We start from the raw sequence: 27,844 nt of genomic DNA, 5'->3' as shown, positions 1-27,844 counted from the left end.
TGAAGACCATGGTGAGGGATTTCCCTCATCAGACTATTTTTTGCGTTCTCATTCCATCCAGTGTGCAATTTGCAAAGAAAAGTGGACAGACAATATCAGTTCACAGGTGAAATCTGGTAAACGCTAGAAATCTGCTGTGCTGATTACAAAGCTACTGATTGAAACCTAATAGAACTGACTTGCTTCCCCACTTCCTTCCCCATTTTTATAATATCAAGAAAGGAAGATATATTTTATCTACTAGTGTTCACAGTGAACTTTTGAACTTGAGGCATTCTCCTTATTAAGTTTATAACAGCTAAGGTTGTTGGTTCCTTCCATTCTTTCAAATATACATAGTTTAAAATTGAGTGAGCCATAAAGATGAAAAATTTTTTGACTAGGTAGCACCCTATTTTAATGTAGTGAATGTAATTGCTCTATCACAACAAGCAAAGGAAGTAGTATAATTCTCCTAGGAAAAATAATTTGGGGTTACAAAGATACCTTTACAGTTAGTCTTATATAGTATAGGGTCATTAAATGTGGAAACTTCTTTAAAAGAAGGATGGAGCTACTGGTATATAGGTGTGTCTATATGTGATGCTGAATCACCATAGCATCTACAGGTGTCTACATGTGACCAGCAGCTACTTTGCCATAGCGGTGTGCTCCCCTGTTATAGTGCGCTGCTGTGGTGAAGCAGCTGCTAAAAATAACCACACATATGATGCAGTACTGGCAGTTACTGAGCAGTAACATCACCATTCAGCAATGTGTAGATGTGACCAATAGCAACTATTAGCTTGGTTTAGAAGAACCACATTAATTCTGAATTGTAGCAATTCTGACTAGAGTGAAACTGCCATAGCAGTTTTCCAGCTGTTTTCTCAACTGTAAGTTGGAGCAACCAGATTCTCTTGATAGTTCTGTTAACTAGATGTGTATGTTGTCCTTAGTTATGTTCATTCTTTAGATATGATAAAGCTGGCATGGGGAGCGCACTGCAGGAAGGACAGGAGGTCAGTATAATGTAGAAGTAGGTATAATAGATTTAATGCATGGTGATATACTGACAAAGATGGGTTTCTCTACTTAATGAGATTTTTCTAATAACGGTTCTCGGGCAATCAGCTACTCAGTTTATCTTCATTCTCTGCAATGGGTGTTTATAGGATACTTCATGTCCCTTAGATTCCATTATTTCTTTCTTTTGCACTCTAACAAAATAACATTTCTGATGATCGTTTTATTTCCTTTGTAGTAGTAAGTCAGTTATCCATCTCTTCTAGCGCTCCATCCTCTACAGTGGTCAGTACCATATACCTCTCCACATGTATTCTTATAGTGCTGCATATTTTTCTTATTTATATACATCACTTATTGAATTATGCTGAAATTCTGTCTTCCATAATACCTTGTTATGATGCATTTTAGTGGTTAGTTGAGCATCATGCCAAATAATTACTTTTTTTTCCTTACTGAACACTTATGCCAGTTTGAACCACCATTCTTTTATTCCAGAGTTAACAATAAAATGGGTTTATTTCAAAGAAAGTCACATTATCTATTTTATTTTGTGTTTCCTTTTTCCCCATGTATCAGGGTATCAATACAGGTAAAGCAGTATTTGATATTTATAGCAGTGGTTTTCAGGCTGTGTTCTGTGGAACCCTAGGGTGTCTGCAGCAGATCATCAGGGGTTCTGCAGAGAGATTGAGGGTAATCATGGCCAGAAGGCTGTGTGCTGTCATTGCTGGGCTGGGTTGTCTGACCCTGCATCAGCTCCTGTGGCCTGCAGAGAGGGGTTCTATGACAAAAGTGATATGAAGGGGTTCAGTGACTTTAGGAAGATTGAAAACCACTGATTTATAATATGTTGATACTCTTGGTGAGATCAGTATGTAGTCTTCAGGTCCACAAACTTCCTGCTAGTGATGTTTCAGAATAGTTCCATGTTCTACAGATTGATACTGATAGCTTGCAAAAAAACAAAGCCTGTTCTCTGACCCTTTTTCCCATATTGTATTGTACCTTGAAATGAATCTGAGCATGTGCAAGCAGCATGATTTTAGCCAACTGGACATTTTTATGATAAGGCAGTTTTATTCTTGATAATTTGAATATACAGTCTGTGTGACTAGCACTCCAGGGGAGATTGCCTTTCAGATTGGTGCACCCTTACTTGCATCAATAGATTTCTGGGGCCAATACCGATAGCCAGTTTTTAAAGGAGGCATATCAGCCAATACTGATCCGATTTCCAATACACAGCCCAGCAGCTTTGAAGAGCAGTGTCGGCTGGTAAGTCTGTTGTGGTGGAAGGGGAGGGGAAAGGAAGGGATGTGGCGGGAGGGGGGTGGGGCACAGATTGAGGCCCCTGCAGTGGGGGAAGGAGTGGGGGTAGAGGCTGCCCAGCTGTGGCTCATCCGAGGAAGGGGGGTGCTGGGAGGGTGGCTTCTGCTGCTGTGCACACACTGGTAGGGCACGGGTGTGTCCCTGGATCTGTACATGGGGCAAAGGCAGGGTGGGGCTGGGCTGGGCTCAGGGTGGGCAGTGGCAATGCTGGGACGGGGAGCTGCGGCCATCCCAAAATTTGCCATAGCCCCCACTAACCTTCCTTTCCCAGCACTGCCGCCTGCCCCAAGCCCAGCCTGGTCCAACCTCTCTGCCAGGAGGAGCCTGGTGCAGCCCTAGGCCCTGCGTGCAGTGGCAGCCCACCCCACGCAGATCTGGGGGCACGTGCCCTTCGTGCCCTCCTGGGGTGTGTGCAGCAGTGGGAGCTGCCCTCACCCGTGGCCCCCAGATGAGCCATGGCTCCATCCTGTGCCTCGCCCCACCTCGGCTGGGCAGCACGTGCACCAGTCCCACTCCCTCTCTCACTGTAGGGGCCTCGATCTGCTCCCACCCCCATTCCTCCCCCTTCTCCTTCCACCACAAGAGACTTACTAGCTGTACACAGATCGCCAAGCTGCCGGGCTGTGCTCCTTCCCACCCAAGTGCTGTGCTGCAGCTGTGCACATGCACAAAGCATTTAAAAATTGGCCAAATTATCATCCACATCAGGCAAAAAAAGCCAATGTCCCATACAGTCGATTTTCTTTAATTTGGTGCCGATCCGATATTGGATTGATGTATTGGTGCATCTCTTGTAGCAAGTGTACATCTTGTGCTTACACTTACAAAGTTTCTTGGATATACTCTTGACCATTCTTGTTGTCATCTTTGGAGCCCAGGTTTCAGTGTATAAATTTTTGCATAACAAAATGTGATATACAAGTCAGTTGCATCATATGCGCATTTAACTTGCGCAAATTCAACTATACACGGGGTGGGAGGGGGGCAGGGCTTGAGTCTGCACGTGGCGCTGCTGCTTACCTGGAGGCCCAGCCACCACCACGCTGCCAGCAGTGACTGCCTCTGCCTCCAAAACCTCCCGCCACCGCCATGGAGCCGTGCCCAGAGCTGTGTGGCCGGCCGCTGGGTGGCAGTGGCATCATGGTGGTGGCAGGGCGGCACACAGCCATCCCCACCACCACTCCATGCTGCGCTGCTGCTGCCGGCTGCACAGCTCTAAGCACGGCTCTGCAGCGGCAGCGGGAGGTTTTGGAGGCAGAGGCAGTCACTGCCAGTCAAATTGCTGGCACTGTAATCGCGATTTGACTGTACACAATTTTTGCCTTATGCGAGGACTTCAGAACGTAACCCCTGCGTAAGATGCGACTGACCTGTACCTTTTTCCCCCCCTTCAACTGGCTAAGCTAGACTGCATCTTGTATCCTACTCTACATTCTTTCTGGAACAGGTTATTTCAACAGAACATGTAATTGTGCACATAGGAAAAAAAAAATCAGAACAAGAATATAAAGATCTGGATTAAATAGACTAAAATCATTATTGATGAAAGGAAGAAGTCAACTTTTTAATGGAACTTTATGAACAAAGGTAGGAATTGGGTTTTATAGCCATAATCAAGCAGGGATTGCAATTTATCATCAGAATTGATCACCTGCTGAAGTGATGCTTCTTGATGATCTTTAACAACCTTCACATCTTTTAAATTGGTATTACTAAAAATCAAACTAAATTTCATAAGATGGAAAATCAAAGGATTTTTTTTTGTTTTTTTCATACAACCTTTATTAACGGAATAAAAGTTGAGGCATGATTTAGAAATCTCATAATTTAAAATATCGAAAGATGAGTCAGAAATTAACAAATTCCTCCTTTGATTTAATAGGGGGAAAAATGAATTAATGGACACTGGGTGTGTCTACATATGCATTAGATCCAGGAGCACTTTACTTGCTAGTAAAGTGCTTGTGAGTAAACGCTCCCAGGCAGGCATCTACATGTAGGGAAGTGGGAGCAGATTTGCTGCTAGTGGCAGTAAGCTGCTCTTGGTTTCTGGGGCCCTGCAGTGGGCCCCTGCCACCACCAGGGGGAGCTCTAGGCTCCCCCTGGGTGCTAGTCCAGGGGTTGGCAGGGAGCATTGGGCCAGGAGACAATTGTCTTTTGGCCAGGGCTGGAATATATTGCTCCCTGAGCCTGCGGTGGGGGGGCTGCCTGCTGCCGGGGCAGGGACAATATACCCCTGCCCTGGCAGGAGGGAGCTCCCAGCCCTGGCTCCCTGACTGGAGCAGGGGATTTGGACAGAGCTGCAGATTTGTTCCGTCAGGCATCTACACAAGTGCTACTGCTCAGCTTGTAATAGCAAGTAAATTTGCTACTTGCATTTGCAGGTAGCAAATTTACTTGCAATTAGTGAGGTTTACTACACCGTAAGCATGTGCATCTACATGTGCATATGCTTACTGTGCAGTAAGCTATGCTGCTTCTCAGTATAGCATCTCATATAGATGTACCCACTGTTGATTTAAAGTAGGGGAATCAAACATATGGCCCATAGGCTGGATCTGGCCTGTGCAGCTGTATGATCTGGCCTATACATCTCTGGACTGACCCCCATATGCAGTGGCTGGACCTGGCACTGCATACCAGGTACATAGCACAGAGGGTTGGTCTGGCCCGTGCACTACATGTGGCACCCTGATGGACTGGCCCTTTTCATTGGCTTTGGGGTTGGTCTTGATCAGGCCATGCCAGAGCCAACATACAAAGCCAGTCTCATGAGGTACGACATACAGTGTGTATGCCAGACCAACTCCCTGAGCTGCATACAGTGTGTGCAGCCAGTCTAGCTCCGCAGACCACATACAGCAAGCACTGTCATGGGGCTTCCTGTGTGCTCAGGGCTTACATGGGGCACATGCTATCTCTGGAGTGGGCTAGACCCAGTACTGCATGCAGTGTAGAGGATCTGGGCTGCATGTGGCACCCCAAACAGACCTTCAGTGCTCCCTACAGCACGCTCCCCCTGCCAGCCTAATGTACTGTATACACAGCAAACCCAAGGGCTGGCATGTACTGTGTGTGGTGTGCAGGAGGACCCCAGCACCACAGGCACTGTGCAGGGGGCAGTCCTAGTCCAGCCTACAGACTAGCCCAACAACCCCCAGTCAGTCTGTAGGGCTGGATGAGTCAGACGCCCCTGATATGAAGAACTGCAAAATACAGTTGTGTTGCTGGTGTACATAAGCTATTTATGTCCTTTGTGCATCTGTTTTGAAGGGTGTATATTAGAAAACTATATGGATAAAAATTGGTCATATTTATTTTTATTTAAGGAATGTGAATTCTGTGCTAAAACTGCCATTTTAAAATCAATTACAGGTCTCTTTGGAATGTTTTTTTTAGAAAATGTAAGTTTTAGTTTGCAAGCCTCTATCTAATTAAAAGCTAATTAATTATATTCTGCTGGCTGTGAAAATGTCAGTGGCTTTCACAGTTCAGTGCTGTCCACTTGAACCCCAAACCTGGAGTAAGAATTAACATTTTTGAACAAGTTTGACCTTTACATTTCATATATTATTGGGAGACATGAAGGTGACTGAGGGAAGACCCCTCACATGAATATACGTGTTTATAAAATTACTAGACCCCTGGCAGCTGCTATTCCCCACTGTGAATTTTGTATATTGTGACAGGTGGGAACTCCTGGGGCTGGGTCATGCGTCGGCCTACCCACCTGTCTCTATTGGGCAATCTGCCCAATCCATGACTACCATGGCTTTGTTGTTCCCATATACGAATGGTACATGCGGGAGACTGCCCATTACTGCCCCAATGCCAGGGAGTGCTATCCACGGCTCCGACCTTCCCTACACTGCAGCTCATGCCTTGCAGGTGGCATCCAGATTAATATTACTCCCAGTCTGAGACCGGAGCAAACTGAGTCCAAAGCTGGGCCATGTATGCACATGCACCCCACCTCCACTCACAGAAGGCCTCTTCCACTCCACGCCTCTCTCACCGGGGCCTCTGGCATACTGCACATTACCGAGCTACACTCCACTACCCTGCTTCTCCCTGAATGGCCCCTCTTGGACCATCAGGCTTCGCTCTTCTCATGCTGGCCTTGCCACACACAACCTTCGGTTTCTGCAAGTTCCCCTACTCTATGTGGGTCGGCCTTATGCCAAACCCTAGGCTAATTCTGCCCCAAGCCTCTCATCGGGCACAACTTCTCACGGGGCTGGCCCTTGTGCTGTCCTTCAAGTTTACTCTCATTCAACCCTAGTCAGCATGCCCCTTGGACTGTCCTTGCGGCCTACTCAGCCCCCTCACATGCACAGCCTTTCAGGCCTACTAGCGCTTCAGCCCTACTCAGTGCAGGGGGCTCCCAGTGCTCTCTATATTACCCCCTCTGGGGTCTCTGGGACCTCATATCCCTGCTGGGCTCAGGCGCTTACATGTGGACCTGCCTGGCCCCACTACTTCCCCAGCTGCCTCCAAAGCCCACCTGAAGGTGGGGGCTGGGGTTAAGGCCCTCCTTACCTTTCATCAGGGAGGTAACTGGCCTGACATTTCCTGGGGACTCCCACATCACCAGGTGCCCCACCAGGCCACCCTTCCATGTCAGGATGCAGTTTTAGGTTACGCCTACAAACCATCCCCATAAGCTGCTCTTACCTCCAAGGTTGTTTCTGCTGCAACTCATCTAGGCAATGTTTCTGCCTCCTCTGGCAGCAGCAAACTGCAGCCTTTATATGTCCTGTGTTCAAAATGGCTGCCCTCATCAGGCATCTTGTAGCTGCTCGCCTCTGCCCTTAAAGTGGCAGGCACCCAAAGGTTTGTTCAACACCCTGGCAGATGTTAAAGATCTGGCATGGCAGGGTACAGGATTATAAAATATATTTTATAAAATATTTATATATATTTTATAAAGATTTAAATTAACATGTTACTTGCATGATAAATTGTAACATATCATATGTTCAACCAGTTTATAATGTAATAAAAATGGCAAACTAACCAGAGATATGTTTTGCATCTAATGTTCCACATCTTTGTGGCTGTATTATGCTTTAATTGGAACGTGTGGCATGTTATAAAGGGTGTTTGGTGAGCCAGGCTTGGGAGATACTCTCTCCAGTGTTGGACTGCACAACAGCCCGTTTACATTTCCCAGTGTGTGGGGAGCTTGGTACAAAGAAGGCCACTCTCTGGTCCCTAGCTCATGCCCATTTAATGGCAATATGGGATCTGATCGGTGGTCACACATCTATGGCAGGAGGATTGATTTTTTGGGATCAGGGACTGGATCCACATTGCATCCTTTCTACTTCCCAATGCAGGATGGTCCTGGGCTCTTGTTGCACTTGTAAGTTAAAAGCTAGGTGCTTGCAGTCTCTCATGACCTGGGGCTACCCAACACGGAGGAGTTTGAGTCTAGGAGTTTAAAGTTCTTGGTGGGAGAGTCCCCCTAGCCTGCCTTGCCAAGAGCCTGTAGGGAGGACCCAGGCCCAGTTGGAGTCTCTGAGTCTCAGGGCTGCCCCAGGCTGGTACTGGCAAGACGGTTGGCACTGTGTGTTGGAGGCCTGGGGCTGTCAAGGGCTGATTCTGACAACTGCCTGATTGTTGGATATCTGCCCTGTCAGTCCTGATGTGTGGAGATGCCACATGTTCAATTAAGATGACATATAGTCCCACCTTTAAAATATTCTATATCAAATGTGGAATATTTTTATAGTCGGTTTACTATTTAATGGCACCTTAAATTGGGTGTACACCTTAGCACCCTTGCAATTTTTGGCATGATTAACACATTAATTGCAGCATAAATGCAATGTATGCCAGGGACTTTTGATGCCAGGCTTCCTGGGCACTGGCAAGTTTAAAGTTGCACTGGGTAGCCTGACACTGGGGACCAGTTCCTCAGTGCTGTACTGCCCATCAAGCCTTTAAAGCGGGAGTAGGCAACCCCCGGCACGCATGCCAGAGCATGGCATGCAAAGGCATTTTGCTTGGCACTTGTGCATCAGGGAAGGGGCTGGGGCTGCACTGCCAGACAAGGTTCAGGCCCCTCACATCTCCCCCAGTGTCTGCCCCTGGCACGCTAACAGCTTACAAGTCAAGGTTGCAGGTGTTTTTGGCACTCTGCCCAAAAACGTTGCTGACCCTTACTTTAAAGTTTTGAATATATGATGAGATTTGAGGAATTTTATTCCAGATCTTTAAAATCATGCATCCTGCCATGTCAGATCTTTAACATCTGCCAGGGAGCTCAGATTACGTTCTGAATTCTGCTCTGGGATCAGCAATACTACATGAGTGTAACTTCTTACAAGTCAGTTGGCGATAGTAATTCATCATAACACCTTTAAAAGAAAAAAAAAAACAGGTTTTCAGTTAATTTCCTGAGGTGGATAAATGAGAGAGACAAAGGAGAGGAGCTGTTACCTGGCATCACCAAGATCTACTTTTTACTCCTGGAACTGTTTACCATATCTGCAGTCAAACATACAGATCTTGGATTGGCCTCTTCAGTCATATGTGGATGCACTGATGATTTCCTGATCTATTGAAAGATGCATCCGCATATCAAGGGACCACTGCCACTGCTGACTGCTGAATCACCCCAGAAATGAATTGCATCGATTTCTGCAAACAAAAATATGCTTGAGGAGCATACTTCTATCCCCTCATGTGTGCTCTGTATGGTTGTTGTTAGATCTTTTGTGTGTTCAAAAAAACTCCCTGTGGGAAGGATTTTCTTCTTGACTGTATGGAGTTATATACCTGAACTAAATATGCGCTGTCCTGCTCCATGCTCAGAACAGTGCTTTAGTAACATTTGTATACCAAATATGAGACAAGTACAGTTAGCCATTAATAAAAGTGATTGTGTGCAAACTGATTAGGCACAAAGAGTGTTAAATACATGAGATAAATTGGATAAAAGAGTGTATCCCCTCGTTATAATGCGGATTTTCTCCTTTAAAGAGAGAAATCATAGATTTTCCCCTTTAAGGAGAAAAACCCTGAATCTTTTAAACATGCCCAAGTAATGTCACATGAGGTTGAATGTTTAGTCTTCTGGTGGTTTCTACTTTATCTATGCCTTTCGTTCTACTGCCTTTGACTATTGTAGTTCCTTAATCTGTGCTTGCTAAATTCCAATATGCATAAAATTGCAGAGTAGGATATGTCTGAGTCAATTGGATTCCTTCACTGTTTTGTGTTACACACTGAGCACGTACTTTGTTCAAGGCAAGGTTAGCTTGATTTGTTTTGAGGAGCTTCCCTATCAAAGAAAGGCAAGCTTCTTTTATAACAGACTCCCTGTGCCTGGAGAAGGGTGCTTGTGCCTGAAAGCTTGCAAATAACTTTTTTCAACTACTCAGCTGGTCTGATAAAAGCTATCACATCTACCCAAAGAAGCTTGCCTGCCTATGTCCTTAGACCAACATGGCCACAAACAAAAATCCTGTCAAATAAAGGTATTTGACGCTAAGTTAGAGGACTGTGACTGAAAAGCTATCATGGAGCAATTTAGGATTATTGCCTTGGTTTGGCTCAACTCTGGTTGGGCTTTGTGGAACAATGGATTCTTTACATTGACACTAGCTAGTGGTGGATATACTGCTCCTTTTCATCTTGCTCACGAGGCCAAAGGAGAGTGATTATATTTAATATAGCATGCTTTTCTGATAAAGAAGGGTCATCCATTGCCACTGCAAGAAGAATGGGTCAGAGCAAGAGAAGACAGAAAGGACTCTGCCTGGCCTGAAATGCTGATATCAGGACTGTCCATTTTTTGAATGGCTGCAGGCCGCGTGCTACAAGACGCATGCCCCCTGCCCCCTCTCCTGGCATGGTGGGCCTTCCTGAAGTGCTGCACCACACAGTGGGCATTCCCTCTTAGTGCTATGCTGTACAGCACTCTAGGCCTCCTGATGCCTTATCCCTGGCCATAGGCTACATGAGCCTCCTGGGTTGTGTTGTCCCAACCCCAGGGGTGGGGACAGGAATTACAAGCTGGAGGTGGGAGGGAGAGCTCAGAAATCCTGTTAACGGCGGTAAATGAATGCTGTGGGGGAGTGATACCCTGATCTTCCATAAGTGAATTCCTCAGGGGCTGGGTGCAGTCCACAGGCTGCTAGTTAGAGCCCTGTTGATTTAACCTGGCACTCAGAAATAGATAAGAACATGATAGAGAAAGATGTGTCACAGGACTTTGGTTATTTTGCAAATATCTATAATTCTCTAGTTCTTTTTAATGGTAAAATCATGGTGGTAAAAAGCTTGTTTTGCTGAGGCCGTGTCCCTTGTTTATCTGCAGTATTGTTCCAGAAGGGATTAAATTAGAAGCCAGAACCCAGCATGAGGTAGTGCACAAGAGGAATATATGCAAGCAACTGTGGGGGCTAAGGCATTGCAGCAGCTTGACTGAAAAGTCCCACTTTTCAAGGAAGTGTTCATGCAAGAGATCCTTAGAATTCTAAAATCATAGCAAATTAGGGCTGGAAGGGACCTCAGGAGGTCATCTAGTCCAGTCCCCAGCTCAAAGCAGGACCATCCCCAGCTAGATCATTCCAGTTAGGGCTTTGTTGATCTGGGCCTTAAAAACCTCCAAGGATGGAGATTCCACCACCTCTCTAAGTAACCCGTTCCAGTGCTTCACCACCCTCCTAGTGAAAGAGTTTTTCCTAATATCCAAACAAAACTTCCCTTGCTGCAAATTGAGACCTTTCTTCCTTGTTCTGTCATTTGCTCTCCAACTTATCCACATCCTTTTTAGTGGGGGGTGCAAAACTGGACACAGTACTCAAGGTGTGGCCATACCAGTGCAGAATAGAGGGGAATAATTACTTCCCTCGATCATCTGGCAACGATCCTGCTAATGTATGCTGTTAGCTTTTTTGGCAACAAAGGCACGCTGTTGACTCATACCCATCTTACTGCCCGTTGTAACCCCTGGGTCCTTTTCTGCAGGGCTGCTGCTTAGCTAGCCAGTTGGTCCCAAGCCTGTAGCAGTGCATGGGATTCTTCCATCCTAAGTGCAGGACTTTGCACTTGACTTTGTTGAATCTAATGAGATTTCTTTTGGCCAAATCCTCCAATTCGTCTAGGTCATTCTAAATCCTAGCCCTACCCTCCCACCTATATAGTACTCCCCCAGCTTGGTGTCATCCGCAGACTTGTTGAGGGTGCACTCCATTCCATCTTCCAGATTGTTAATGGATATATTGAACAGGACTGGCTCCAGGACCGACCCCTGGGGCACTCCACTTGATACTGGCTGCTGACTAAACATCAAGCCATTGATCACACTCCATTGAGGCTGACGATCCAGCCATCTTTCTGTCCACTTGACAGTCCATTCATCCAACCAACCTATACTTCCTTAACTTGCTTGCAAGAATGCTTTGGGAGACTCTATCAGAAGCCTTGTTAAAGTCAAGGTATATCATGTCCACTGCTTTCCCTGCATCCACAGAGCCAGGCATGACTTTCCCTTGATGAATCCATGCTGATTGTTCCTGGTCACATTCAGCATGGATTTACCAAGTGCTTAGAAATGGATTCCCTGAGGACCTGCTCCATGATTATTCTGGGAACTGAGGTGAGGCTGACTGGTCTTTAGTTCCCTGGATCCTCTTTCCCTTTCTTAAAGATGGGCACTATATTTGCCCTTTTCCAGTTGTCTAGGACCTCCCCTAATGACCATGAGTTTTCAGATAATGACCAGCAGCTTTATAATCACATCAGCTAACACTCTGAGCACCCTCAGATGTATTGCACGTGGTCCCATGGACTTGTACACGTCCAGCTTTTCTAAATGGTCCCTAACCTGTTTTTTCACCACTGAGGTCTGCTCACCTTCTCCCCAAACTGTGCTTCCAGGTGCAGTAGTCTGGGAACTGACCTTGCCTGTGAAGACCGAGGTAGAAAGGGCATTAAATACTCCAGCCTTGTCCTCCTCATCTGTCATAGGTTGCCTCCCCCATTCAGTCTTGTTATTCATAAGTTTATTATTGTTAGTGATTATTCAAGCAGCTTTACCATGTGTTCAAATTTATTTTTAATGAGCTTTCCCATGTTCTCTGCTGTTGTGGGTTAGGCACCAGTTATCTTAATTCTAGTTTTCATTATAAGCCATTGTCAGATATGTATCCATTCTCTCCTTTAGCACTTTTATTGCAGCTTAGGCACTGCTCCATTTATTGAAGTCATTCAAAATGATACTAAACTGTTGTTTAATGCATCAGCAACTGATCAGGCTCAAAGCAAGTACCAATTAACAGAAGCTCTATGGTCCTCAGGAAATAGTTTGTGATGTAAAACACTCAAGATGTTATTCTTTCCTTTATAGTAAAGATAATGGTTTTCTTTTTCAAAGTTTTCTTACAGTCATTTTTGAGAAGAGACAGTTTCCCTGTATGTTTGGTTGGTTTAATTACTCTCTTGAACTGCTTTTTGGGGAGCTGACCTGCTCAGGGATTGTCTCTTCCTGAGGGCAGTGATTCTCAACCAGGGTACAATGAGATCTTTTTAAGAATACCATGGGGTGCCATGCAATATTTACACTGTTAGGCATGCAGATACTTACACACAGTTCATGAAATAAACTCAGACATTGCAAGTGGGAATCTATTGTGTCAAAAACATTCTGTTTGTGGTCTTTCTGAGTTCTGTGCAACAAAGGAATTGCTCCATTATTTTCTCATAGTCAAGGGATGAGTGAAAGCCAAGAGCTGGCCTTTTCCAAGGAGTGACTTGCTTCCCAAAATGCTGAGAACCACTCTACTTGGGCTTTAATCATGGGTAGTTTCTTTAAATCGAGGATGTCAAATTTATTCAATTCCGGGACTGGATTTGGACTGTGGAGCTCGGTGGGGATCAGATCAAATCTGGCGGCAGAAAGGCAAGTGATGTCAAGGAGGCATGGGGGTTAACAACAGCTGTCAGTCATTCCTCCCCCCTCCCCCCCCGCATATGCATCCACAATGGGGATTCATACCATGGATTTCAACAGCAGGCTCTTGAGGAGCCCCATTGGCCAGATGGCATAGCTCCATGGGCTGGGTGTTTGACACCCCGATCTAAATGAATACACAAGGAATAATGTGATCCAGGTTATTTCATTTACTGCAGGGGCATAGCATGCACATAGGCAATAATATTGGAGTGGCTGACAGTGCTGTCGGACTTGTCTACATTAGAGGTTTGCTGACAGATCATTGTAAGCTAGTGGTGTGAAAAAATCACTATGTCTATCCCCAGTATGGGTTTAGCTGGCTGAAAGTCGGTTCTGTTGTTTGGGGGACCTGGTGTTACTTTGGCAGAAACACTTCTGCCAGCCAAGCTGGTGACTTGGAAGGAAGCTAGTGTCCTTACTTCTAGTATTTCCAGTACTAGTGGCAGTTAAGGTATTCCCAAATTATGAACGTACTATTGCCACTTCTTCTGCTGACTCTCTCTGGTAGCCTCATTTACAGAAAATTGCTTTTCAGCACTAAAAGCTATCCAATCCATAACAACCTGCCTCTGCCTGGTGAACTTTACTCTCTCCAGTCCACTGTTGCCTTCAGCTCACTAATTTGTCTAACCTTTTAGGAAATGACAGAAAAGAAAACATTTACTTGTACTCTCTAGACCTTTGTTGATGTTGTTTTTAGTATTCCTCCCTGACTATTGATTAACTCTATTATAGTAACTATGGATATGGACAGTGATGTACAGTTTCTGTTCATGCATCATTAGGTGCAAGGTGATGTTGCTGTTGCTTCTTTTCTGTCATCTTTTTGTGATTTTCTGCATCCTTCCCTGCTTTGTTACCTTTTTGTTTTTTATCCTCCCTTCAAGAAATCTGGTAGCGCTGAAATACTGAGATAGATGTAATTATAGAGTTTCCTGTTCTGCTAGTACAGTGGCATCCAACCTCCTGGCCCTGCCAACTGGATGAGTGGTGTGGGATCAGTGCATGAGGTCAGTCTGTAGGTACGACCCTGTGTGCTAGCCTGATTCCCTTGTGCCTGGATCTGACTATGCCTGGGACTCCCCACAGTCTGCAAATCTGGTAGCAGGGAAGTGGCAGTTAATGCTGCCACTTCTTCCCTGCTGCCAAATTTCTGGACTCAGAGGAGCCTCACGGACCAGCCTCACAGACCTGCTCCCTCTGCAGGCTTCAGGTTAAGCATCTCTGTGCTAGTATATATCACTCCTAGGGATGCTTCTTGTTATAGTGTATAATTATGGACTGTCTTGCATACTCTAATATGACTTGGCAATAAATTAACTGGCTAGTCTATCATCGATTTAAGTAACTTCACATATTTGGGCTGAACATCTTACGCTTGCTTAAACATTATACAGTGAAATGATAATTAGGGAAACATGTCATTTTTTTCCTGTTGTGGTGTGGGAAGCTTGTGACAGTCTATTCTTGTTACTTTTGGACTTTCTACCTCCTGAAATACTGCATTAGATTTAAATTGGAACTGTGATTTGTTTTCTTGTTTACAAGCTGTAGAATTGCTCCATAAGTATTATGCAGCTAATTCTTAAAATTGTATAAGAACCAAATGTAAAGAGTCAGAAATGTGATGAATATTGAAATTAAGTTATTAGGTACTAGATAAAATGCTAGTGGTGATATCTCAGTTTGGAGGATTGGTTGAGTTAAAAAATCTTAAAACTGAGACAAGTTAAGAAAGTATTCAAAATACTGTTTTTCTTCTTGGCTTAATAAATTGTGGTTTCTTAAATAATAATTTACTTTGTTTCTCTTTTCAGGTTTTCTCAAATAATGATGAAGCCCTTATTAACAAAAAGTTACCCAAAGAACTTCTGTTAAGGTAAATCTAGATATCTTATGTTTAAAGAATTATACATTTGAGCATCATATTCAGATCGTATTTTGATTTACAAAAACAATATTTTGATTTACAAAAATAGAAGTCACTCTTCATATTTTATTAAATCTATGGCTCAGAATAAATAGAATTTACCTGATTTTATTTAAGAATTCTTTAACTTCTAGCTCAACTTCTAGTTATAGTCTTAATGTATTTTAATGTTTAGAAATGAGGGTATACTGCTAAATGCTAGCATTCACATTGGTGGTTTTCTCTGCTTATTATCAGGTAAAACAGCAAAAGAATGTCTGAAAGCTGTTTGATGTATATGATATAAGATTCAATAAAACTCTCTTCCCTGCCAAGTTATCTTCATAATCTATATTAGAACACTATCCTTTAATGTAACTCCTGCGGTAGTGCTTTTTGTTATGAAAGCTTATCTGTTATCTTTTAATAAAAACTCAATAAAAACATCAAAGTTTTCAAAATGTTCTTTCATTGAGAGATACTATCTGTAACTATTTTGTCTCACTACTCTGTAGGGCACAAGCATACTGAGGAGTAGAGAGAAAAAAACAGATTTTGTTAACACGGTAAATTAGTTGGTCACAGATTTTACCTCCTTGCTGGAATGTTTCTAGATCATTTGTGTAGGAGTTAACTGTGATCATGTGGCTAAAGAACTGATGGATGTCTCTCTTCTCTTCTCAGTGACAATTTATTTCTGTCAAAATTTAAACGGTCCAGCATGACAGCTTCCAATCTTGAGATATTTCCACTGTTGTTTGAAACCAAAACTAGTCTAAAATTGAACCAGCTTATAAACTAGTCTATTATACTTGGTTTTAGTTTTTATTACAACACACTCCATGAACTAAAATGTCTGCGTGTATTTTGGTGGAATTACTGTTCTTTGTATCGTGTCCCTAAAATTGAGTTTACAATTGTTCATACATTAAAGGTTTATGTGAATTAACTGCGGTTGTTACCTGCAGCTTAATATGAAGTGGAACAATGTTTGTGATGATTGTTTGCTATCTTGCATTGAAACGAATTATCCAAAATATTATGCCCAGCTCAAATGGGCTTGGATGCTACTATGTGGCCTTGTACAGACATTCAGTTTCTCCTGGGAGAGTTGCTGCTCTCCAGGAGAAATCACGAGTGTACTGATATTCAGGCTTTTTCTCCAAGAGTAAAAATGGCTTTTCTGAGAGTAAGCATGGTGAAGACCTTGAAAAACAAATTCCTAACCACTTCATTTTGTATAGCTGTGCTCAACACTATATATGGACTGCTTGATAAAATAGAAATGATTCTGTCTTTATTTTAGCAAATAACTTACACCTGGCAATATTAAGTTGGGAGTCATATGACTATTTCCCATTTCCTTCTTACTGTACTCCAGATGTAGTCTTTATTATGAAATGATACCTTCACTGTACCAGGTATCTTTTTAGTGCTTTTCCCACTCCTCAGAATTCTTTCCCTACACCTCTTTTCCATGAAGCAATGGCTTTATTCTCAAACAGTGTATAGGCTAACAAACCCAAAAGTCAATCTATCACTCCCAGTTTGTATTCTTTCTGTTTCACAGTATTGAAATAGTGCTGTTATAGGAAATCAGTAATCCTTTCCAAAAATGATATAATGTTGGTGAAAGTATGAAATGCACATAGCAGATTCTATAATTTCAAAGTTTGAAAATGGGTTTAGGCTATTCGGTCTTCTGAATGGTGAGTTTTCTGAATGCTACTTACATCTGTGGTGTTAATTTTTGTATTGTCGTGAAGTATTACTAAACCACTAGAGACATCACGTTGTTGTACTGATCATAATTAATACCCTAATTATTTTTACACAGTTAAGTATAGTGTTCATCCTTTCATTAATAAGAGTAAGCTGGTCTCGGTGGAAATACTTTGCTTGCAGTAGCAAAACTAATTGTTAAGTAATGCTCAGAAGAGTCATCAAATTCAATCTTGGTAGTTTTCTGAAATTGCAGAGCGGGATTTATATTTCTATTTACAACAATTTGATGTTGACAACACTTTCTTTTTTCCCACATGTGCAAGAAAAGCAGTTTCTAAAAATAACATAATATTTTATTATATTTATATATTTGATGCTGTAAATGAAAAACAATCTATCATTTTCTTATTCACATTTAATATTTTTAATGTAATTGCACCAAGCTGCTCCCTACCCATTTATATTGACAATCCTTTTCTAATAAAGTACCTAAGAAAATTGTGTACTGTTTGATTTTAAATGTATATATACTTTCTAGTGTGTTGAATTGCAGTGAAAAAATAGCTATGTGATCTTGCTGTTACCCTCTTCCTTCCTGTTAAAGTGTGTCATCTAAAGTTAGATTATAAGCTCTTCAGAGCAGGATCTGCCTTCATAATTGTTCTGCAAAGCACCTACTGCGCTTTTGAGTGATTATTGGAAAAGTTTAGTGTTGTAGCAAGGGAAACATCTGTCTGAAAATGGAGGAAACCAAAAAGATGATGACTTCATTTGATTCAGAGCATTAAGAACATGACTGTCTAATGCAGGAATCAAGTGTCTCAAGAAAAGCCAAATTTTGTCTGAATTTTGTTTGTATCAGTGTCTTGCTTGGGTGGGGAGAGAGTTATTTTCATTCCACTTCATTTGTATCTTGTTTTGTTTTGTATACCATTATTTTAGAACTGAATTTTGGTACTTTAACTTTTATTCTACAAAGAAAATACTTTCCTTATATAAATGTTAATAGCTTCACAGAGCTGTTGTTTAAGCCAAAGGAAAAAATTGCCACCTCTTTCAGTTATTTCAGTGCTATTAATTTGTTAGTTGGCAGGAGCTACTCTTTTCTTCTTGCAGTTATATATCATGAAAAACGAAAGATTGAATAAGTGTGTTAATTGAATAATGTTTGTGTAAAACTCCTGTAGAGATATCTTATGTCGAGTAATATAAGTAATGTCATCCGTTAACTGAGTTTTACATTTCACTTTCTAAACCTGTATATGTATGCTTAAGCATTATTTGATTATACAACTTTCCAATTATAGGCATACATCTGACAAATAGATTTGTTAATTTAAGACTACCATTACCAAATCATAAATCAAAATGAAGCTAGGTTTTTTCAAATCTAGAGGTAGCTGCTTTTCCATTAAGATGACACAGTCTTCAATTCCAGATACTGAAGAAGTTGCTAAAAATTGTTAGTTTCAAGAGATTGATTTTTCTTCGGTAATTACTGTTGTGCATTGCTGGAAGGATGATCTGTTGGTCTTAATTAAAAAAGTGCTTAGAAATTTCACACTTTTTAAGCATTTTAATTTAAAATATAAAACAGCCTGGATGTGAAGCAGTGGTTCTTAGAAATATTTTAAAAATATAATGGAAGTTTAATAAATTATATTATTGTAATGAATATCCTTCTTTTCCTTAATTTGGAAAGCAGAAGCTCTAGAGACAGGTTACAAAGCATATGTTACTACTTGAGCTGCCAACACTCTTGCTAATGGAAAGCATCAAAAAGACTTATAAAGTGGACTAATAGATTTTCCTCTGAAAGGTGTTTCCCCTTGCCCCTTTTAAATCAGTTTAGTCATGCAAAAATATGTGTATATAATGCACTAAACCTTTCAAAATGATTTGTTCTATATGCTGGGTATAAGATGGGTAGGTATTGTCATGTTATGCAACTTTACATACTTGGGTTAATTTTTTTTATTGAGCATATTAACTGATACCATGAAAATAAAGAGCATTCTAAATGTTTTATTTGTAACTTTTCCTTTATCTATTTGCCTGTATATTAACAATTTTTTCTAAAGAGAAAATGGAGAATGTTAAGTAATTTATTTTAGCAGTGGTGACTTCTCCCTTCCTATTTCCTAATAAATCCTACCCTTGCCTTAGAGGGTTCAGTAGTTTTCAGAGATTTTCCTAGTTTTTACATTTGCTTTTTCTTTTAATATGTAATCTTGAAAATAAAGAAAGGAAAACTAACATCATATCCGTAATAAAGATACCCTTTCCCTTGTGTTTCCTTGTGTTTCCTTTTTGTTACGCTCTTCATTTTCTTCAGACTTATAAATTAATGAAATTTATACATTGTGCCATAGGCACTGGTTCAGCTGTGTATTCTGTGAAACACTGGGCTATCAAAAGGTAAGCAATCTGCAGTAGATACCCATGCTTGGATCACAGAATTAATGCATTAGACTCAAAATTTGAATTATCTAGTTAGAGGTTTGTGGGACCCCGATTCTAGCTGGTGGTGCCATTTTGCACGTGCAAAAGTATGCAACTCATGAACTGATTACTAACTGGTAGATATGCTTATATTTCTGTTCTCATTTCACATGATCATTTCCTTGTTGCTTTTTGTTTGGTTTCCCCTAGTGCTTTCTCTATTGAAAGTGATTCTTTATCATGCAAATTATTAATTTTCAATTGTTTCCTTTGTCTTTTCAGAGTCACATGTTGGGCAGGATACAGCAAGAAACCTGTCCTATCATAATACATTTAGTATTTTCTGTAACTTACATGTTTCCTGTCAGTACAGCACCTGTGCACCTTGTAATCTTTAATCTATTTATCCTTACATCTAGAACTGACTATTGTCTATAAAATGTTTTTTTCCAAGTCACAGTTTATTTATTTATTTATTTATTTATTTTTAAGATTTGTACTACTTTTTACTTTCGGAAATTGGATGAATCTGAAACCTTTGGAAATGTTTACACATGCAACTCAAAATAGCAAATAATTTTGTGGGAAACCCAGGTTCAGGTGCCTGTTCTGCCATTCTCCTGTGTCCCAGCAAGTGCCCCTATGCCAATGTTGGGCAATTATTTCAGCTGGAGGACCACTTAATAAGTTTTGGTGAGCTGTTGAGGGCTGCAAGGGTACCCCACCTCTTGACAGGTGTCCCACCGGCTGGTTGCCATCTTTGGACTAGAAGTCCTGCCCCTAACCACTGACCTTTGCCACCGGATGTCCCTCACTTGCCCTGGAAGTACTCCTTTTGGAGGGGAGGGAGGTTGCCATCTTGGAACTAGAAAAAAACCAAATCATATACTAAAAATGAAACAGCTACTATAACATGTTTTAATTTGTTTTAAAAAATATTTTTGTCCTGGTTTGTCTAGTGTATATAGAGGTGATTGTAAAATAGCTCAAAATAAAGTCTAACTAGTATGTTATGGTGGGGGAGTGTGTGAGGTGTGCTGGGGGGGTAGGTGTGTGTGGGGAGTGTGTATGTGTGGGATGTAGGGTTTGTGAGGGTGTGTGTGGGGTTTGTGGGCAGGGGGTATGTGGGATCAGCAGCAGGCGGATCCTTAGGGTACTCATGGTCCACTGCAAGCGGAGCCCCTCTGTAGCCCATGTCTCCTGCTACATCTCAGGAAATGAATGTATAGAGCTTCATGTTTATTTTCTGTCACTTCATTGTTAAGTATGTTCAGATAACAAGCACAAATGTGTTATTTTTAGTTGGTATTTCTGAAAATTGAACCTTGCCTTTGTGAGTGACTTAAAAATAATTAGCAGATTACATTTTGGTTTTACTTTCCAGTTCAGTTGATTGATATGTTGGCTGTACAAGCCTAACAAGAACGAAAAGCAATGCATACCTTTTATCACTAATGAAGGTGATTATCTTTTTCTTTTTCTTTTCTTTAACATTTTATTGATTTCCCCCACCCCACCCCCAGGCATAATATGCAGGGTATCATGGGAAACAGTACAGCACTATGAAATATAACAGATATATATCAAAGCAGGAGATATCAAATATAATGAAACCCCTAGATTGAATTATTGTAGTTCTGAAAACTGCCTGTTTTGGGGGTTCCAGAAACACGTCACATGTTATACATTTAAGTGCCTTGGTATCTCTAAACTTAAACATTAAGTGTATGTTAATGTTACCTCAGATGAAGATATTAAAGGATAGAGATTTTGAGTAGTTTAAATAGTGAGATGTTTTGTACTTGAACAATATGGCCACCCTCCCACTTGCCAGATTACCAACCCTCAAGCCCTGCACAGCTGATCAGAGCTGGGCCATGCTCCCTGTGTCTGGATTGGGGCTGGGCCACACTTCTCCCCTTCCTCCGTCATGTGGGACCAAGTTGGAGCCAGGCCATGTCCCTTTTCTACCATGAGGCTGCCTTGGGGCTGGGTCACACCCCTTCTCCCTCTCTCCCCAGCAGGGGTGGTTCAAGGCCCCTTTACCTTCGGGGCTGGGATGCCCCCCCCCAAGCTGGATGTTGCTTGCCACACCCGCCCCTGATGCTGGGACCAGCCGGATCCAGTCCAGGGACAGACTGGACACTGCCTATCTGGCCTGCCAGGGAAGAAGTTGAGCACTCCTGTTCTATGCTGATATACTGTCTTGTCTTTCTAAGATTATAGGACTGTGCTGCGTACTTCATCTGCTCAGTAACAGCCAACCTTTCCTTTCTGAAAGATGCCTGTATCCTGTTTTGTTTTTTTTCCTCTGGCAGATGTTTTGTATCAACGGAATAAAGCTTCTAAAATGTTTTTATGAACATTTAGATTAAAAGAGAAAGTAGATCCTTGACCGATCCAAGGATCTGTTCTTCCTGTGATCCTTTTCTTGTTGGACAGTGCTTCAAATGCTTGAAATATTTTAAATGTTTTTATGAGAGGTATAACAACCAATATCAAATGGGTTATGTGCCTGGGAGTAATCTGAAAATGAGCTATTTTATGGGTTTTGTTTGTTTTTTTTGCCTATTCTTAAATTTTTCAGTAATCTTTCAGTTGAATAGTCAACCTAACTTCCATAACTTCAGAGGTTTAATATTTTCCCTTGTAACTTGAGGTCTCTCAAAACTCTATAATCTCTTGCTTAACGTCAGGTGTCAAAACTGAGAGTTTAGATGTCTCCACTAAAAAGAAATTGCCATATATATATGTAATTTACTTTTAGAGCCTTCAGTTTGTATATCAGGAATGTCATTCTTTTCCTAGTTCTCCATGCAAAAACTTCCATTACTTCAGCAAAAAGAACATGTTCCATTACAAAAAAAGGAAATTACTTTCAGTTTGGTACCTAAAGTCTCAGCCATAGCATGTTGTATTATGCAATCCAAGAGGTACGTAGTGGGTTTATTTGGTAGCTGAAAAATTGCCCAGTATGTATGATGGTCAGCTGATCCTGTGAGCCCTGAGGCTGATTGCAGCAGCAGATATGGCTGAGAAAAGAAAACCAGCCATAACAAACTCTTTTCTTGTTGTACACCACAGAGACATGGGTAAGTGACTTGATTGTTTTTAGACCAGCGATAGCTACAATTAAACAAAGTAATAAGCCTTAATGATGTTTGAACAGCTAGAAATATAGGTCTCATGCCACAGTAAGCAACTAGATGATGAGTATGAGATGTACCATCTGGGTCATGTGATTGCACATTGAACTGGCACACTTAAACTTAAGTGATGTTTTTAATAAAAAAAATCAATGGGATTTGGCAAATGGATTATGTCATTTCCATGATTTAAATGGCTGCCTATGTTACCTGTGTGCATTCTAAGTCATTTACTCTGTTATAGTATAGGATCTAATCCTTATTATGCTTTTCATGTTTCCCAAGTTCCAGGTCAGTGCCCCTTTCACTGGCATGCATTGCTTTAACCTGCACTTAGTGTGATACATTATATTCCCTAAATTTATTTTATGAATTACCCTTTCAGATAATTGAACTCAGCTTGATGAAAGGGGTTTCTGTATATTAGGAATCATCAACTCAGCTCAGTGGATCACTTGCAAGCCAGCCTTTCATCTGCCAGTTGAAGCCTTGAATAAAATGAGACTGGTTTCTTTTCAACAATCTAGGTAAGATAGATTTTAGAGCTAGGATGCTGACAAAATTGTAACTTCAAAGTTAAAGAATGAAATGAGGGCTATATTGAAGAGGTGTGTGTAACTCATAGTAACATAAAGGTCTCTATGACCTTTTGAGAATAATTCAAATGTAGCAAAACCCCTCTAACTTTAACACCGCTTCATCCAGGGTTCATAACCGCTGCTGCCCTTTTGATATGTTTCCCTTCTGTGAGGGGTTCAAATATACGTTTGTCTATACCCTTGTTCGTGCATTTTGCATGACTAACAGGGAAGAACTGGTGGCAGATGTGACAGTGATGGGCAACTTGGGAAGAAGTGATCATGATATAGAATTGTAGTTCCTAAAATAGGGAAAGCATGAGGTCAGCAAAATTAGAATGCTAGATTTCAAAAAGGCAGATTTCATTTACCTCGTGTTAAATAGGCATGGTGTGCCATGAGAAGATAGACTAAAGGATGAAGGAATCCAGGACGGCTGGAAGCTTCTGAAGGGCACAGTGTTGGAAGCCCAATAAGAAACTGTCCTGATAGGATGGAAGTATAAGAAAAATGGTGAGAGACCATTGTGGCTGCACAAGAAACTTCTAAAATGCTTCAAATGCAAAAGGAAAGCCTTCAGGCAATAGAAGAATGGACAGGTCACCAAGGAAGTGTATCAGGAGATAGCAAGAACTTTCAGGGACAAAATCAGGAAGGCAAAGATAAAGAAGGAGCTGCACCTGGTGAAGGAGGTTAAGTACAACAAGAAGAGATTCTGTAAGAATTGGCCAGAAAAGAAGGACCAAGGTAGTTGTGGGTCCACTATTCACAAGCTGGGGTGGACTCTTTAAAGAACATGCAAAGAACTCAGAGCTACTCAACAGATACTTTGCCTCAGTCTTCACAAAAAATTAAGCTGCAGCCAGATACCTAATAAGGATTATTTGCATAAGGAAGGGGGCAAGCTGAAGGATGAAACAACAAAATAGATTGTTAGAGAGCTTTTGATTCAAGTAAATGGGGCCGGATTAACTTTCTTCTAGGGTACTGAAGGAACTGGTAGAGGAGATCTCAAAGCCCTTGGCAATGTTCTTCATGAAGCCACGGGAGACAGCTCAGGTACCAGAGGCCTGGAAAAGGGCCAACATAGTGCTTCTCTTTGGAAAAGGCAAAAAGGAGGACCCAGGAAATTACAGACTGGTTAGCATCACCTCAATGCTTGGGAAGTTACTGGAGCATATCCTAAGTAAAGCCATTTGCAAGCATCTGTAGAAGGAAAGGCACAAGCTTTGAGCATGGATTTATGAAAAACAAACTGTGTCAAACAAACTTGGTCTCCTTTGACAAAGTAACTGTTTGAGTGGATGAAGGGAATGCTGTGGAAATAGTGTATCTGGACATCAGTAAGGCTTCTGATGAGATCCCATACAACCTTCTCATAAATAAATGGGAGACATGGGCTAAGCAAAACTACTATAAAGTGGATAGATAACTCAATAGCTGCAAGCAAAGTGTAATTAATAGGTGCCTGTCAAAATGCAGGAGGTTTCAAATGGAGTCCCACAGGGGTCTATCTTGGGCCCAGTGCTGTTCAATGTGTTTATTAATTATTTGAATGCTGGCATAGAAATTGACACAAAACTGGGAAGGATTGTAAACATACTGGAGGCTGGGAGTGCAATTCAGAAGGACCTTGACAGATTGGAAAGCTGTCAGGAGTTAACAGGATGAAGTTTAGTACGGACAAATGCAAGGGGCTATATCTTGGGAAGAGTAATCAAAAACAAATGAGTGACCTGAGTGGATGGAAGCACTATGAAAAAGTCATGATGGATCACAGACTCAATATAAGTTTGCAGTATGATACAGCCACACAAAAAAGTGAATGCAGTTCTGGGTTGCATCAATAGAAGCATTAGGTGCAAGACACAGGAAGTGATAGTGCCTCTCTACTCAGTACTGGTTAGACCTGGTCTGGAGTATTGTATGCAGTTCTGGGCTCTGCATTTTAAAAAATGAGGAGGAGTTAGTGTCCAGAGGTGGGTTAGAAAGATGAAAAGGGGCTTGGAAAGCAAGTCATATGAGGAGAGGCTGAAGGAGCTAAGCATGTTCAGCTTGTAGGAAAGTACTTAAGGGGGGACACGATTGCAGCCTTCAGGGCTGCCATAAAGAAGAGAGAAAGCACCCTTTTTTCTCTTGCTGCAGAGAAGAGGACACAAAACAATGGCTTAACATTGCAGCAAAGTAAGTTTATAGTGGTTATCTTGAAAAACATTTTAACTGTTAGAACAGTGAAGCAGTGGAATAGACTGCATAGGGAAGTTGTGGGCTCTCTGTTACAGGATGTGTTCAAGAAGACGTAGAGCCAGTAGTCAGGGATGATCTAGGCATACCTATGCCTATGTTCTACTTTGGGTATTTTACGTGCTTCTGAGCTTTGCTGCTTACCTTCTCCCCACCCCTCTACTACATGTGTCAGGGTGTTTATAAGTTTTTTTTCTCAGAGGCACTGGGTGTTGGCTAGGCTGCAGGTTTTGACTGGGATGTGCCAGTGCTTCTGCTGGGACCAAAGCTGGAGGTTCCTGGTTAAAGGATCTTGCCCTTCTGCCCAGGGTTAGACTGATCACCAAAATTAGGGGGAAGGAGGAATTTTGCTCTATGGTCAGAAGGGTACAGACGACTAGGGATTTTGTGAGTAGCATGGCCCTGTACCTGAGATCTCTCAAATATGTATTGACAACATTTCATAGAAGTGGGACATTGGCTGCCATTGTTCTCCTGCTTTACCTGTGGTAGGCTAGGGTGTTATGTCTGTGGTGTGTCAGGGTTGATGATAGTCTTATGTAGAGTTTAGATTATGGATTAGATAGGATGGTTTGGATAGGGATAATCCTGCTTCAGGTAGGGGTTGGACTAGATGACCTATAGAGCTGTTTGCGTCTCTGTCCCGTGTCCTGACCCAAGGGGTTGGACTAGATGACCTATAGAAGTCCCTTTCAGCCCTGCTTATGATTCTATGCTATTTCAGGAAACTTTGTCCATATTTAAAGTTCTTCAGTTGTCACAAATGTTGTATGATCACAATTTGGAGCACTTCAGAAGAATTTGGAGAGCTTCAGATGCCTGTCCAGGGCCAGGAATAGAATACCCGTGATGCCTTTTGTATTTATCTTCCAGAATGCTGTATTTTTGCTTTGCTATGTGTAACTTAGTGTCCATTATGCTCAAAATTCATGCTATAAGATTTTGTATGTATCAATTACTGAGGTGTACATTGATCTATATTGTATTGGCACCGATAAAAAGAAATTTGACGTTATCACCAATAGGCTTTTTTTTGGCTGATGTGGCTAATAATATCACTGATAAATGCTGCGCACATGGACGTAGCCACAGTATGCATGTGGCCAGCCTGGCAGCTGGGAAAGCAGCGTCCGGCTGGTAAGTCTGTGAGGGGGGAAGAGGTATGGGGGAGGCAGATTGAGGCCCCCACAGTGAGGGAGGGAGTGGGGTTGGGGCTGGGGCAGGTGCTGCCCTGCCGGGGCAGGGCAGGGTGCAGGATGGAGCCACTTTTGGCTTGTCTGCAGATGAAATGATGGCAGGCTTTGACTCTGCTGGCTGGAGTACAGCAGACAAATCACCTGCTGACCACAGGAAGTGGATCCATTCCAGACTGGGAGAGTAACTGACAAGCCTTCAGAACTGGAAACTGACCATGCCTGCTGTGACTCTGAACTCAAGGGGAAGGGGGAGGAGATGGGGAAAGACGCCCTTTGGGGATGTTTCTTTGGTGGTCTCTGCATCCAACTGTTTCCTGCGTGTTCCCTGGCCATTTTTCTCTCCACTTGGCTGTCCTTGGGAGCCTCTGAAGATGTGGGGCCCTTGCAAAGCACACAGGTCATTGCACATTAGCCCCCCAGAAGTACATACTCTCAATGTTCTTCATAGCACTTTGGATGCCCAAGCACTTGAATGGCTTTATGCACATGTCATGCTGTTTTTGAAATGCTGCAAATTTCTCAGGAATTCATATAACTACGAATGAATACCTATCCATGCCTTTGTCTCAGTTCTCAAGGTAACTGGGAGGGAAATATGGAATTTATTAAAAATAAAACATGTCTTTTGTGTTTGGCAATAGACTTATGGAAAAATTAAATCATTTTAATGAAGACAAATGAATCGCACTGTTACAGTGACTAACAGATAACAGTAAATAAATCTTCCTGGAACATCTTATTTAGTGCTTAAAGAGGGGGCTTAAAAAATATTGGACACAGTGTCTCAGTTGCATAGTATCTTAACTGACAAGCTGGTTCAGAAGTTAAAGGCACCAGATCCAAAAGGAAATTCACCAGTTGACAAACTTTTTAGAAAAATAGCTAAACTGCTAATAACTTCAGAGATTTTGAAAGAAAGGTGTCTGTCAAACCTTCAACCTATGGAGGGAAGACCTGTAGAACACAATACATCATCCATTTAAGCTCATTCTGGTAGGACTGGAGACTGAATAGATTTTGAAAATCACTCTTTTGCCAACTATTAATAATTAAGTGCTTTCTAAACAATACATTTCTGCAATCGGTTGTTTTTGGTGTAAAGGTTAATTATGGAAAAAATCGCTAACCTTCAGTATAGTGTTTATCTTAATTATATTTTTCCATATCCTGGTTTTTTAATCTTTAATTCTGTATCAATCTGTAATACCTTCAACACTTTTTACCTTTTATCGCCTTGTTTTTTCTACCCATTCCATTCTAAAAGTTAGTTTTTACTACAACAATTCAGTCGCTTATGTGGG

At 41.8% G+C, this 27,844-nt stretch overlaps 1 protein-coding gene across 7 annotated transcripts in view; it reads left to right on the top strand.

Annotated features, from left to right (window-relative positions):
* FBXL2 (F-box and leucine rich repeat protein 2) overlaps positions 1–27,844 on the top strand; it is a 140,948-nt gene that overhangs the window by 44,741 nt on the left and 68,363 nt on the right. For 4 of the 7 annotated variants that reach the window (XR_009462552.1, XM_059728749.1, XM_059728751.1 and 1 more), the window contains exons 1-2: positions 958–1,001; positions 15,121–15,182. Coding sequence is in view for 6 of the 7 variants with exons in the window: in XM_059728749.1 (XP_059584732.1) it covers positions 972–1,001; positions 15,121–15,182 (92 nt within the window). In the remaining variant the exon portion in view is untranslated. Of the gene's footprint in view, positions 1–957; positions 1,002–15,120; positions 15,183–22,910; positions 23,053–27,844 lie in introns of those variants that run through there. The other 3 variants (XM_059728750.1, XM_006269595.4, XM_019483484.1) reach the window with 2 other exon arrangements.

Source organism: Alligator mississippiensis, chromosome 5, assembly GCF_030867095.1.
Source record: "Alligator mississippiensis isolate rAllMis1 chromosome 5, rAllMis1, whole genome shotgun sequence".
NCBI lineage: Eukaryota > Metazoa > Chordata > Crocodylia > Alligatoridae > Alligator > Alligator mississippiensis.
This window is presented reverse-complemented; position numbering and strand designations above follow the sequence as displayed.